The sequence below is a fragment of the Molothrus aeneus genome, chromosome 13 (genome assembly GCF_037042795.1).
Source record: "Molothrus aeneus isolate 106 chromosome 13, BPBGC_Maene_1.0, whole genome shotgun sequence".
Lineage (NCBI taxonomy): Eukaryota > Metazoa > Chordata > Aves > Passeriformes > Icteridae > Molothrus > Molothrus aeneus.
Genome location: NC_089658.1, coordinates 12,722,450 through 12,735,133, shown reverse-complemented (window position 1 = coordinate 12,735,133; position 12,684 = coordinate 12,722,450). Strand labels below are relative to the sequence as shown.

Below are 12,684 nucleotides of genomic sequence, written 5' to 3'. Positions count from 1 at the left end.
GGCCAGCATAAGCCCGAAAAAGGACACTCGTTAACAGAGGATTAACCCTTAAAAACAATAGCTTGTTGCATATTCATACACTTCATACATAAGGCATAAATTCCATTCAAACACAGGATTCTGTCTGGTCATCATCAGCTTCTTCCTCTTAATCCTAACGGCGTTGTCCTACCTGAGCGAGGTGGGAAGTTCATTTCTGCTGATAATGGAACAATAAATCCTATTACTCTGAGAGATTTAGGTGTCCTGTGACTGCTATCTCAGTGCGAGTCCATTCTTTAGGAAAAAAAGTATCCTACATAGCATCCTAAAACTATATTTAACACACTACTTAAGAGAATTAATACAGCATCACTTTCTAACACAACACATATAATATTCATTTTAATATTTGCGAAAAGCTAATCATATAATCATAAAATACGCATTTTTCACACGCAGGACGACCCTGCTTGAGCAGACAGGCCGGACCAGGTGACGCAGGGCGCTCCCTCCCAGCCCGACCCACACTGTGACACAGCGACACTCCCCGCGCGGGACTCGAACCCGCGGCCCCGCGGGCAGCGCGCCGGGGGCGGGCGCTGTTCCCCGGGTGACGCGCGGGCACTTCCGGGCGGGAATTTCGGGGCCCGGAGCCGCGGCCCGGCGGTCCCGGCGTTTCCCGGCCCCATGGCTCAGCGCATCCTGTCGCTGGCGGCCGAGGAGGGCCCCGAGCGGCTGCAGGAGGCCCTGCAGAGCCTCCCGGAGGGCGAGGTGGGTGCGCGGTGCCCGCGGGCCGAGCGGGGATGCGCCGCGGGCTGGTAGGGGCTCACAGCGTCCCCTTGTCTTGCAGCTGGGCGACATGGTGACCAGGCAGGCCCTGAAGGGCAGGGAGACGGCGGCTCTGCTGAGAGGGATCTTCAAAGGTGGGTGATGTGTGCGCTGCGCTCGGGGGGCTGCGGGCCCAGCCCTGGTGGGAGCCGGTGGGTGCTCAGCAGCACAGGGAATTGTCACTTCTGGTAAGAAACCCGCTGGTCAGGGCTCTCACAAGCAAGCACGACATCCAGAATACATGCGGGGAGATAGCAAACTGGACTGGAGTTGTGAGGAGCCCGTGGTAAGTGCAATTTGCTTTTGAGAGCCCTTGCAGGAGCACTGAGCTGGCCAGGGGAGAGCCAATTGCCCAGCTGGTTCTTCTCAACGTTTTGATACTTCCTGGTCTCCGGGTGCAAGTTGAGTGAACCACAGGATATGGTAACACGGTGGCCGACTATTTTATCCAACACCTTGTTTCCTGTTCTCTGGGGTTTTTGTTTTGGTTTTTTTATTTTTTTTTATTTTGTCAGATAGGTAAAATAGGAAGTTGCAGCCAGGTGACAGTTTATTCCTGCTGATTTCCTGTCGTTTAGCAACGTGTTACTTGCATAACTTTTCTCCCCACTCTTTTGTCCCTCTTTTGCTTGCTGTAAGGCTCCCCCTGTTCCCAGAGAAGTGGTGTCCTCAGGAGACTCCAGGTTTACAAGCACTGCGTCCCACTAGTGGAGTCAGGTGACCTGCATTTGGGCAAGGTGTCTGAAATCATAGGACTGCTGATGCTGGAGGTAAAGCTCCTTTGGGCTGGCTTTCCTGGGCTCTGCTGAGTATAATTTAATATGTAAATTGAGATACTTCACTAAGCCACTGAGGAAAATTAGTTGTATCCTTTCCATGGATCTTCCCTAGACTAAATTAGCTTGTATTGCAATTGGCTCAGTGTGTGAACTTGATTCTCTTTAGATATTTAATCTTAGGCTCAAAACTCTAAACCTAATCACATAATCTTGATTTATTGCTCTGTTCTGTAAAGAACAGTACAAAACAGAGATCTCAGGGCTGAATTTTCCCTTAAAGGGAGCATTTCCCTGTAAGAAATTCTGTCTTCTGCTGGGTTTTGGTGACAGTTTGGATGTGTATGTGGAATTCTGTGTAGTGCCTCAGGCTCTCTCCTGTTGTATGCTCTCCCAGGCCCGCCAGCTGCCAGGCCATGCATTAGCAGAGCTTGCCAGCCTGTTTGTGGATGTCATTAAAGGAGGCAGCCTGACCAATGGGAAATCCTTGGAGCTGTTTTCCACTGTTCTCACAGCACTGGCCAGTTCAAAGGAGAACCTGGCTTATGGGAAAGGTAACCCCTATCAGCTCCTTCTCTGCAGCTTGTCCTCCCTTCCTCTGCAATCAGCTCCTAAGACTTTTGCTTTTTCAGGTGAACTGAACGGGGAAGAGTTTAAGAAACAGCTGATAAATACCCTCTGCTCCAGCAAGTATGTATGTCTGGCAGGTCTTGGATACATGGCAAAATACTGTGTTTCACATTGTGCTTGGAAAAAGGCATGCCCATGGGCTGTGTGTCCTGTCATCCTTGAATCTGTGCCCTCTGTGACAGTGTCTTCTTTAGCTGGGAAAGCAAAGGAACAGCCTGTTCCCAGATCTTGTGAGACTGCTGCATGAACTGGTCTCAGGAAGTGCTTGTTTTTATTCCTTTTCAGGCATTTGTTATTAAAGGGGCAGTTCAGAACTAAGGAAATGTGGGTGGTTGGATTGCTGCTGATGATTTCTGGTAGAAATCTGCCTTCTAATTTTAGTATCAGAATGTAACAGGGAAATGGTGACATTGAATAATTGTGTAGGAGGGAAGAGCTAAATAATAATCCAGCTTGCTCTCAATCTTCCAACATATCTTTGTTTTGCTAGGTGGGATCCTCGGTGTGTAATACATCTTGCCAACATGTTCAGGTAATTCTTTTTCTCTTCAACATCAACTTGTGCCATGGTCCTGTCTGTGTCCTATTTCATAAACAGTTTGGGGCAAGTACAAATAGGAGGTCTGACCATACCAGGCAAAGCACCATGGATGGTTGGTCAGTGAGCATCCACACCAGATCCATTTGGATACAAAACACCTCTGGACATGGCATCGTGGTTTTTATTCCATGTGTGAGTGAGCCTTGGCAAATAAATGTATGAAAAAAAAAAATCTTTGATTCAACAGGGATATTCCACTATCAGGAGAGGAGCTGCAGTTTGTGGTGGAAAAGGTCCTTAGGATGTTCTCCAAATTAGACCTGCAGGAAATTCCCCCTCTGGTCTATCAGCTGCTACTGCTTTCTGCAAAGGTAAAAGCTCAGGGGAGCTAGATTTCCCCCAGGTTTAGTCCAACAGAAAGAAAATGTCCAGAGTAATCTGTAGCCTGGATTTTGGCAGGGATGCTGATTGTTCCCAAACCATGCTGTAGGGACACAACAGAACATCAGTAGGTTTTGTTTCCTCTAACTCCCTCTAGACTGAAGAAGCTGACTGCTCAGAGAAAGATAGGATCTTGGTCTTCCTTGTGGGAAAATAAGCAAACCTTTGGGAAATAAGAGATGAGCATAGAGCTAGCAGACAGCAGAGAGGGTTGGTTTTTTTTCAGTGTGGTTTTGCTCACTCTCTGTGATCTGCATGCTACAATAAAAGCTCATGCTCTATGATTGTCTACTGGGTTGTGGTCTGACTTGTACTGGGAATGTGTCATCTCCTGTGCTCTTCTCCAGAGCAGAGACTGCCAGGGACATCTCTGCCCTTTAACAGGGTGATCTGGCTCTTTTCCTTGCTTCATTTGTGACCAAGTTAATGCCAAAATGATCCAAAGACAAATTATATGTGTGTTATAGAGGGTCATTTGGGTCCAAAATGTATTGTTAGATTTAAGGTTAGGAATTTGAAAGCCTTCCCAATTGATTAAAACATAAAGGATCCTTTCTAATTAATAACAGCTTCAAAAAAAAAAAAGACAATCAGGATACCTGAGAGCTTGAGTTTCTTCCAGCTATTCTGTAATGCAGTCAAAAGAAATAAGTGCAGTCAAAAGAAGTATGAAAACTGGAAATCTGGAAATGAGCCATAGAGGAGTGCTCACCCGCCTTAGCAATTTATGGAGGGAAATGAAGGCTACCCTGAGATTTGTGACAGGTGTGGGAACTGAGTATTGTTATCTGGGATACTGCAGGCCCTGCAATGGCTTCATGTACTGTCCTGCCTTGCAGGGCAGTAAGAAGACTGTTTTGGAAGGAATCATCAGTTTTTTCAATCAGCTGGATAAGAGACAGAAGGAAGAACAGAGGGTTCCAGAGTAAGTTCTTGCTCTGTCACCCCTCTCTTTACTACCTGGGTATTTGTAGTCACACTGCTCCTGCCCAGGGCTCCTTGAATTTGAACACTTAAACCTTGTACAAGAACATCCTTCTTCATCCATAAGGAATGATTTCTGGCTTGGGATGGCTTGTTACTTTCTAGTAAAACTTACAGGTCAGTGGACCTTGAGGTGGCCACAATGCCCCTGGACCAGCTCCGCCACGTGGAAGGCACCGTTATCCTCCACATTGTTTCTGTCATCAACCTGGACCAGGACCTGGGTGAAGAGCTAATTAGACACCTGAAGGTATGGCAAAGATGGAGCAGCCACTGTTCTGGTTTAAAAACTTAATTTATTATCTGGACAAGGGATTTAATTTTTATGATTGCAGTCATGTTCTCTTTAGCAAGTGCTGTGATATGTTTGAAGAGACATGTGCCTGATGGCTGCCTGAATTTCCAGGGTGTTTCAGTAAAGATAACAGGTTTTCTCACTGCTCCTTGCTATTTCCTAGACTGAGCAACAGAAGGACCCTGGTAGAGCCCTGTGTCCCTTCAGCGTGGCTCTTCTGCTGTCAGTTGCTGTAAAACACAGACTGCAAGAGCAGGTATGTGCTTGATAAGCTTGCAGAGGGCTTCCATGGGGATGCACTCTGCACTCCCTGTAAAGGAAAGGAAGCATAGTGCGGTCAGAGTCCCATCAGAATTAGGCTTAAAATGGTTTCAGGATGCTCGTGGGTAGGCAATTAGATCATTGGTATGCTGTACTTTACTGAGCACTGTAAAAGACCCCAGAGCAATATCACAATTTTCCAGAGCAGTGATTCCTGTGGGTTGGTATTGTAGGATGAGAAGAAAAGCAGTCTATTTTTCTAATGTTTTGGCTCTGTGATGGCCACATGAAGAGCATCTGGCAGCAAGTCACCCTCCTTGAAGCACTTAATGAGACTGGTGTATTTGTCCTGACAAAGAAGTGAGTTAAGATTTTTGGCAGGCTCTAGTGGAACTTGTGTTTGGCTGGTACTCTTACTGGAACATACCCAAGACTATACAGGTCCCATTTCAAAGATCATTTCCTCACACGTAATGATTTTATGTTCCAGATATTTGATTTCTTGAAAACATCAATCACAAGAAGCTGTAAGGACCTGCAGTTCCTTCAGGCCTCCAAGTTTCTGCAGGATTTGTTTCCTCAACAATATGATATAACTGCTGTCATTCTGGAAGTGGTGAAAAATAGGTGAGTTGCTGCCACGTGCTGCAGAACATTCAATGGGCTTTAGAAGTGGGGAGAGTTTCAGCTTTGTTAAAACACTCTGGGATGCTAAATACTTCTGACCATGTGCTGGTAGGGATCAGTGTCAAAATCCAAAGGTTTTATCCCAGTTTTATATTAGCGAATTAAAAAAAAACCAAACAAACATGCGGCGGTATAAATCTGCTCCTTCTACCTCAAATCTCAGGCTCTGGTGGTACAAAGGACTAAACTGATCAGGGCCTAATCTGCAGTGTGAGTCATGCTGCTGGCTGTAGTTTGTGTTCTGATCAAGGGATGAGGAGTAGGTTCACTGTTTAATCTGGTTTACTACTTAGTCCTTTAAACATCCTGTGGGATAGCTCTGGTCTGTCACCAGTTGTCCTTTAGTTTGATGGGAGGCATTCCTCTTCTCTTTTTCTCCAACTTGAAGATCTTGACATCAGTGGGGTACCTGTGCATCCCAACTGTAGCCTGCTGTAATGTTCAGGTCAGACCTGAGGGCATGTCATTCCCAGTGGTGAGGGACCCTTTGGGCTGGAAAGGAATTCTGATGGAGAACCAGGACAGCAGAGATGTGCTGAGCACCTGTCCCTCAGCCTAAGGACACTCACAGGGTTGTGAGGGCTGTCATCTTCCCTGATGTCATCAAGTGTCTCTCACTGCTGCTTTGGACCCTGGAATGACGGCAGAAGATTTTACCTCAGTTCTAATCCAAACTTTCCTATGACTAAGTAATTTCTTTCCTCATCTATTTCATGTTTTCCTCAGTGCATTTGGTTGGGACCATGTTACTCAGGGCCTGGTGGATCTTGGCTTCAGCCTAATGGAATCCTATGAACCAAAAAAGCCCTTTGGAGGAAAAGCTGCTGATAACAATTATGGCCTTTCAAAAATGCCAGCCCAGCAAGCTTGCAGACTGGGAGCAAGTATCCTGCTGGAAACGTTTAAGGTAATGTAGGTTTTGGAGAAGGTTTTTTTTTTTTTGGTGGGAGGAAAACAACTCTGTTCTTATTCTATCCTGGTAAATGGTGTCAAAACCTTGCCTGCTATATCCATTGTGAATGTTTTGCAAACAATACTAGATTTTGTCTCCTATTTGACCCTTTCCAGCCATCCTCATGAAGATCTAATTCTAATCTGTTCCAGCTGTCATGATATTTGTGTAATCTCTATTATTATAAACTGTATTACAGTTTCCAAGAAACTGCAGAGGTAGAGATGGTAGAGAAATTCAGGGGTACAAATAAAATCTGACAAGGTGGGATTGAAACCCATTCATCTTCACCAAACTGGTAAATTTTGATCCCATAGATGATTGGAACCGTTGTGTTCTGAGTGTACTGTGTGTGCCTTGATGTGCTGGTTCTGATTGTCCTGGGATGAAATCTGAATCAATCTGTGTGGATTTAGCTGAAAGGGGACTTCTGGTGACCATCCTTACTTACCTGTCAGATCTGGATTTGCTTTGTACTGTACAATGCCTGTACTGTGAAGTACAGGAATATCTTAATGGTTTTGATTTTTATTTATTGTTCTTCCTCATTCAGGTTCATGAGCCCATCAGAAGTGATATTCTTGAGCAGGTCCTGAACAGAGTCCTCACAAAAGCAGCATCTCCTGTCAGCCACTTCATAGGTAACAGAAAGAGAGAAATGTGCTCTGCTCTGTGGACAGTCTCAACACAGCTCCTCAAAACTCATTATAGAATCACAGAATTGGGTTTGGGTTGGATGGGACCTTTGAAGATCATCTAGTCCACTGCCATGTAATGAGCATGAAGATCTTCCATTAGACCCGGTTACTCAGAGCCTCATACAACCTAACCTTGAATGTTTCCAGGGATGGGACATCCACCACCTCTCTGGGCAACCTGTGCCAATGTTTCACCACCTTCACTGTAAAAAATTTCTTGTTTATATCCACTTTGAATCTACCTTCTTTTAGTTTAAAACTATTAGCCCTATTCTTATCACAAAGCTACTGATAAAAAGTCTGTCCCCATCTTATAAACCCCATTTGAGTACCAAAAGGCTACAACAAGGTCTCCCCAAAGTTGGCTTCTCCAGACTGACCAACCCCAATTCTCAGCCCATCTCAACAGCAGAAGTGCTTCAGCACTCTGAACATTTTTGTGCCCCTCTGGACCTGCTCCAGCAGGTCTCTGTCCTGCTTGTGCTGAGGACCCCAGAGCTGGACACAGTACTCCAAGGGGGCTCTCACCAAAGTGGAGTAGAAGGTGAGAATTCCCTCCCTCAGCCTGCTGGCCAAGCTGCTTTTGATGCAGCCCAGGATGTGATTTGGTTTCTGAAGCACCTGCTGAAGTGACCTGAAGCCTAGAAAATCAGTTGTTCCTTTTCCTCTGACTGAGGTATCAGCTGCATCAGATTGCCTTGTATTCATCACAGGTGAAAAATATGTTTGCAGGCAGTTGCCATGGAACAGCTGACGCACAGAAAATCAGAATCATCAGTCAGTTGCCTGTTCCACGTTCCCAGCCTTGCCTTCTCCTCGTCCTTGGGCTTGGGAGCCACTGGGGCTCCTGGGATGTCAGTGCTGCAGCCTCTTCCCTTGCATCTCAGTGCCCTCTGCTGGGGTGAGGCTGTTCAGCTGGGCTGGGAGCATTTTTAGTGCTTGGTGTCTGCAGCAGACTTGGTTTGTCAATGACCTCTCTGTGTCATGGAAGGTCTTTGATTAGTCTGTAATTGTTAGCTCTACAGACATCTTCTGCTGAGGCTTTTCTGGCCCCTTGGCATCAGCTGTTCTTTTTGTCCTTTTATTTTTCAGACTTGCTGTCCAATATTGTTGTGTCTGCTCCTCTTGTGCTTCAGACTTCATCCTCCAAAGTCACAGAGACCTTTGACAATTTGTCCTTTTTGCCCATTGACACAGTGCAAGGGCTTCTCCGGGCAGTACAGGTAAAACTTTGCATTTCTCCATGGGTCTCCTTGCTACTTCAGTTCCAGTGACAGCTCTGGGCCACAATTACATGCATGATCTGATAACCCTCCTCATGAAATAAGCCTTCATTCTCTGCTGTGGGTTGTTTGGTGTAGCATGGAACTATTCTTCAAGCATGGATTTGCATGTGCCCTCTAGCAAAAAGCATATGGTGTGGTCTGGCACAGTACCAAAACTGCTCTGTGCTGACCTTTCATCTGGAAGATGCCCAGATGCTGCACCCTGTAGAAAACTAAGCCCACAGTGTTTAGCTGAACAGCTGTAGCTGTCACATTGATTTTTCTCCTTCCAAGCTCCATGTCAGTGTTCCTCTTTGCCTGGGCTGAGATACTGCCCTGGTGTTTTAGCTTTCATCTGTTTTGTCCAACCTGGGGATATTTTCTTAAGTTATTTTCCTAAGCCCTTGCACTGTGTCCTCACTGACCTGCTAAGGTGTCTCACTGCCACAGCTCTATGGGTTTTCTTGTCTATTTTAAAATGTTTTGGTCTTCCTACTGTACTGATGACAGTACTGGAAATTCAGGGCCAGATGGGCCTGAGGAAGATGAGCTCATATGCCCCAAGGGCTTGGCATGCCTTAGTGCTTTTCTCTCCAAAGGTTATTTTCCTTTCCAGCCTCTGCTCAAAGTCAGCATGTCAGTGAGGGACTCCCTGATACTTGTTCTCCAAAAAGCTATCTTTTCCAGGTAAGCTGGGGAGAGGATTCTTTGAAAAAATTTCTACAACTCGTTTATGGTTTTGGAGCAGAAGTATTTTTTATTTTGGGCTGTCTTCTTACAGTGTTCTTCCCATAACTGGATAGTGACATCTCCTGTCCCTTTAGCCTGGAATTGTGGTACAGTCACAGCTCCACTGAATGGTAACAAAAATCCCAGCCCCCATCTGAATGAATGGGATTTGCAAGTTCAGAAAGCTGTTGGGAACTCCAAATACATAGGCAAAATTAAAACCAATTCCACAGCTAAATACATCCAGGGAGGGTCTGGAAGGAGCCACTGATCAAAATGCTGAGCTGCCATGTTCCCTCTGATCTCTTACAAGGTGTTGTCTTGGTCAGGCTTGGAGCAAACCCTCCTGCTGTGGTAGACTGGATTTTGTGGGCCAGTGGCTGCATGGTTATGAATATAGAATTCAAAATTTAGGATTATTTTTCAAAGCAAGGGACTTGGTCTTGAGAAAGACTTGGTGTTTCTGTGAATAAAGCAAAACACCAGGTTTTTATTAGGAATTTTCCAACTCTGAGGTCTGTGACACTCTCCCAGCTTTCAAAGGATATTTAATACTTAGGTCTTGGCCTGGGCTTTTCCTGAGTGTGTGAGCATTGTAAGACAGAAAGGAGATTGAATATTGTGAGAATGTAGAGCAGGGGACTTTCCAGCAAACTGCCCAGCTCTTGACTGTTTGGGACTGTACTGCCCTTTTGGGAAATATAGTTGTACAGGGCCCAGTCACTCTGTATTTGTGGCCTTTTTTTCATTGCTGAGTTGATATTTTATGTGCTTCTGAGCTTCTTGCCTCCACATTTCCTTACATAACCCTCTTTCCTGTCCCAATTCCCAGGCAGCTCGATGCTCGTAAAGCTGCAGTTGCTGGCTTTTTGCTCCTGTTAAGAAATTTTAAGGTTCTGGGCAGCCTGTCCTCTTCCCAGTGCAGCCAGGCCATTGGTGCCACTCAGGTAAGTGCTGTTCTGCAGTCCCATGTGAGACAGGCTGGTGTCTAATATCCACTGTTTGAAACAACTCAAAAGGGAAGTGTTCCCCCAGAATGGAAATACAGCTTTAGTAAGGATTAGTCCTGGAAATCCAGCAAGGATTTCCTTCCTGTAAGGAAAGCTTTAGGAAGTGCAATGTGCAAAGAGAAGCTGGCCTAGAGATGTTGCTTCTCAGAGCCATTGTCACAGCACCAGTGCTCTGGGGAGCATTCCCACTGCTCCATGACTGTGATGAGGAGCCTGGCAGCACAAGGACTATCTCAGTGATTGTTCAGCGGCCAGACCCTTATCACCTTGCTCCTGTGTTGCAATATTGTAACCAGTATAACGTGACTAATGTTCCTTCTCAGGTCCAGGCAGATGTTCATGCCTGCTATAATTCTGCAGCTAATGAGGCCTTCTGCCTAGAAATCCTGGGCAGCCTGAGGCGATGTTTGAGCCAGCAAGCAGACGTTCGACTCATGTTATATGAGGTAAACATGGTTTCTTCTGTCTCTTAAACAGCCACAAGCTCTTCTGTGGTCTGATTCTTCTCTAGCCTCAGGTAAATAACAGCCATGTTACTGTGAAAAACAGCCTTTCAGCTCAGTTTTGTTCTTCATGGGACATGTGTAACATGTTTTCACTCCTTCTGTTGCTGTTTTTTTGACCGTTATGCACCCAAAGACACGTTGATGTATCTTCTTCAGCTCACGCATTGTTTAAGAGCAAAAATATGTCAAAGTCTGTCTTGCTGTGGTAGGGCCTAGGGAATGGGAAGGATGTTTGATGCCCTGTGAGGAGGAGTGGTATAACAGGCACTGGGCAGATGTGGAGCTGTTGAGAGTTAATTATGGGCTCCAAAGAACCCTGTCTGGAGAGTATGGAGAAACTTCCTTAGAGACTGCATCAGGGATCTGTCTTTTCTCCTCTTCCTTTCCAAGTTTCTGTAAAAACTTGGCTGTCCTTAGGTCTGTTGTGATAGGCCTGTTATAAAGGGCCATTTTTGGGTGCATATCTTAGGCTGTGTTATAACCATGGGATACCACCTTGAGGAAAAAAACCCTGTACCACTCAGAGAGGTTTTGTTTCCTTCTTATCTTGGGTTGGATTGACCTTTGATGAGCTGCAAGTTCTGGGTGTATTCGTCACTGTTGCTAGAAAACTTGTGCTTGCTTTATCCATCCACTGAGTTTTCTCAGTCTGCAGGATCTGTTGCCTGCTACAGTTTCCCCACGGGCTTGTTTTGCCTTTGAAGCAGGGTTTCACAGTTTGAAGTTGGATCTTGTGCTTGTGTTAAATAGCAGTGAAAGTCACTCTGGGCTTGATGCCACCGCTGCTAGGGAGATACAGCTTGTGAGAGGGCCCCTGTGAGGAAATTCATACTTTTTCTGATTCATACCTTCTTTCTGTGGTGCCTTTGCTTTGCCAGGTATGGAGTTTTACACTGAGCACCTTGTTACTTCCTCATGGTTCCTTGCGGTGCCAGAGTGTTGTTGCAGTCTGATGACGCCAACTTCTTATGCCTGTGGTTCATTTTCTCTGCTGTGTCAGCCAACTTGTCCTTCCTTCCTGTCTCCAGGGTTTTTATGATGTCCTTCGCAGGAACTCCCAGCTGGCCAGCTCTATAATGGAAACACTTTTGTCCCAGGTAAAGTCCTGCTCCATGGTGGGGCTGCAGAATTCTGCACTTCCACCAGTATGGCAAACAATTAAATATTGGGAAAGTTGTTTTCCCTCACACTGGAAGCATGTTTGGGTGCTGTGACACTTCCCTAAGGAGGCGTTCAAACCCCTGCTACACTGTGAGAGCAGACTGGGTCAACACCTGGAGACAAATTCATTTCCTGCCATAGGGTGGAAGAGGAAGGATCTCTTGGAGCTCTTTCCAACCCTTCAGTTCTTAGGTGCTGTGGAAAATGTGAGCCCAGAGAAGTTCTTTGTGCTCTCCCTGTTCCTTAGCAGTGCACAGCAGTTACCCTCCCATAGTTCCCCAAGGATATGTGCTGACACAGTAATTATTGTTGCTGTCTTCCCATTGGGAGAATACCCAAGTCCATGTAGGATCTGGGAGGATTAACTCATCCCCCAGCAGTGTTGCTCATGGCAACAAGACAATCACATTTCCTCAATCCATTGGACAGGCTGTGCTTTCTTTGAGACAAGTAATTTTCTTCCCTTTAATCATCCAAAGAGTTCATGCTGACTAATTCCAGCTTTCCCATGACTGTATAGGGTCTGGTAAAGAACATGAACAGAGCCAAGACAGCTTTTGGGTAACAGAGGGCACTTAATAGTAAGTTGGTGTAAAGGTGTAAAATTTTATAGCATCGTTATGTATCTATAACTTTCAATGGCAGCAGCAGCTATTGATCCTCACTGTTTAAAGGAGGGGTAACACTGCAGGTGGGGTGCAAGTGATGTCACTTGTTGAGGCAACACAATAGCAAGTGGTCAGCTAATCTTGTTTTAGGGCACTGATGTGTCCTGGCTGAGCTACAGGAGCAACTCAAGAAGGGATTTTAATCACCAGTAGAGCAGATGACATGGCTCATGTACTTGTACAGTCCCCTTATCACAGTGCCAGGTTTTGCTCTCTAGAATGGGGTACAAAGATGATTGTGCTCTGTTTTCAAACATCCTAAGAGGCTCA

The 12,684-nt window shown here is 45.7% G+C and overlaps 1 protein-coding gene across 2 annotated transcripts in view; it reads left to right on the top strand.

Moving 5' to 3' along the window:
- The first annotated feature begins 669 nt into the window (after positions 1–669).
- Positions 670–12,684, top strand: part of FANCI (FA complementation group I) — a 24,230-nt gene continuing 12,215 nt past the window's right edge. For both annotated transcript variants that reach the window (XM_066558561.1, XM_066558560.1), the window contains exons 1-18: positions 670–753; positions 833–905; positions 1,450–1,580; positions 1,984–2,140; positions 2,219–2,276; positions 2,707–2,748; positions 3,005–3,128; positions 4,038–4,123; positions 4,300–4,432; positions 4,641–4,733; positions 5,229–5,365; positions 6,152–6,332; positions 6,931–7,018; positions 8,168–8,298; positions 8,957–9,027; positions 9,902–10,016; positions 10,403–10,525; positions 11,614–11,682. In XM_066558561.1, coding sequence (XP_066414658.1) covers positions 670–753; positions 833–905; positions 1,450–1,580; positions 1,984–2,140; positions 2,219–2,276; positions 2,707–2,748; positions 3,005–3,128; positions 4,038–4,123; positions 4,300–4,432; positions 4,641–4,733; positions 5,229–5,365; positions 6,152–6,332; positions 6,931–7,018; positions 8,168–8,298; positions 8,957–9,027; positions 9,902–10,016; positions 10,403–10,525; positions 11,614–11,682 — 1,896 coding nt within the window. The remainder of the gene's footprint in view (positions 754–832; positions 906–1,449; positions 1,581–1,983; positions 2,141–2,218; positions 2,277–2,706; positions 2,749–3,004; positions 3,129–4,037; positions 4,124–4,299; positions 4,433–4,640; positions 4,734–5,228; positions 5,366–6,151; positions 6,333–6,930; positions 7,019–8,167; positions 8,299–8,956; positions 9,028–9,901; positions 10,017–10,402; positions 10,526–11,613; positions 11,683–12,684) is intronic.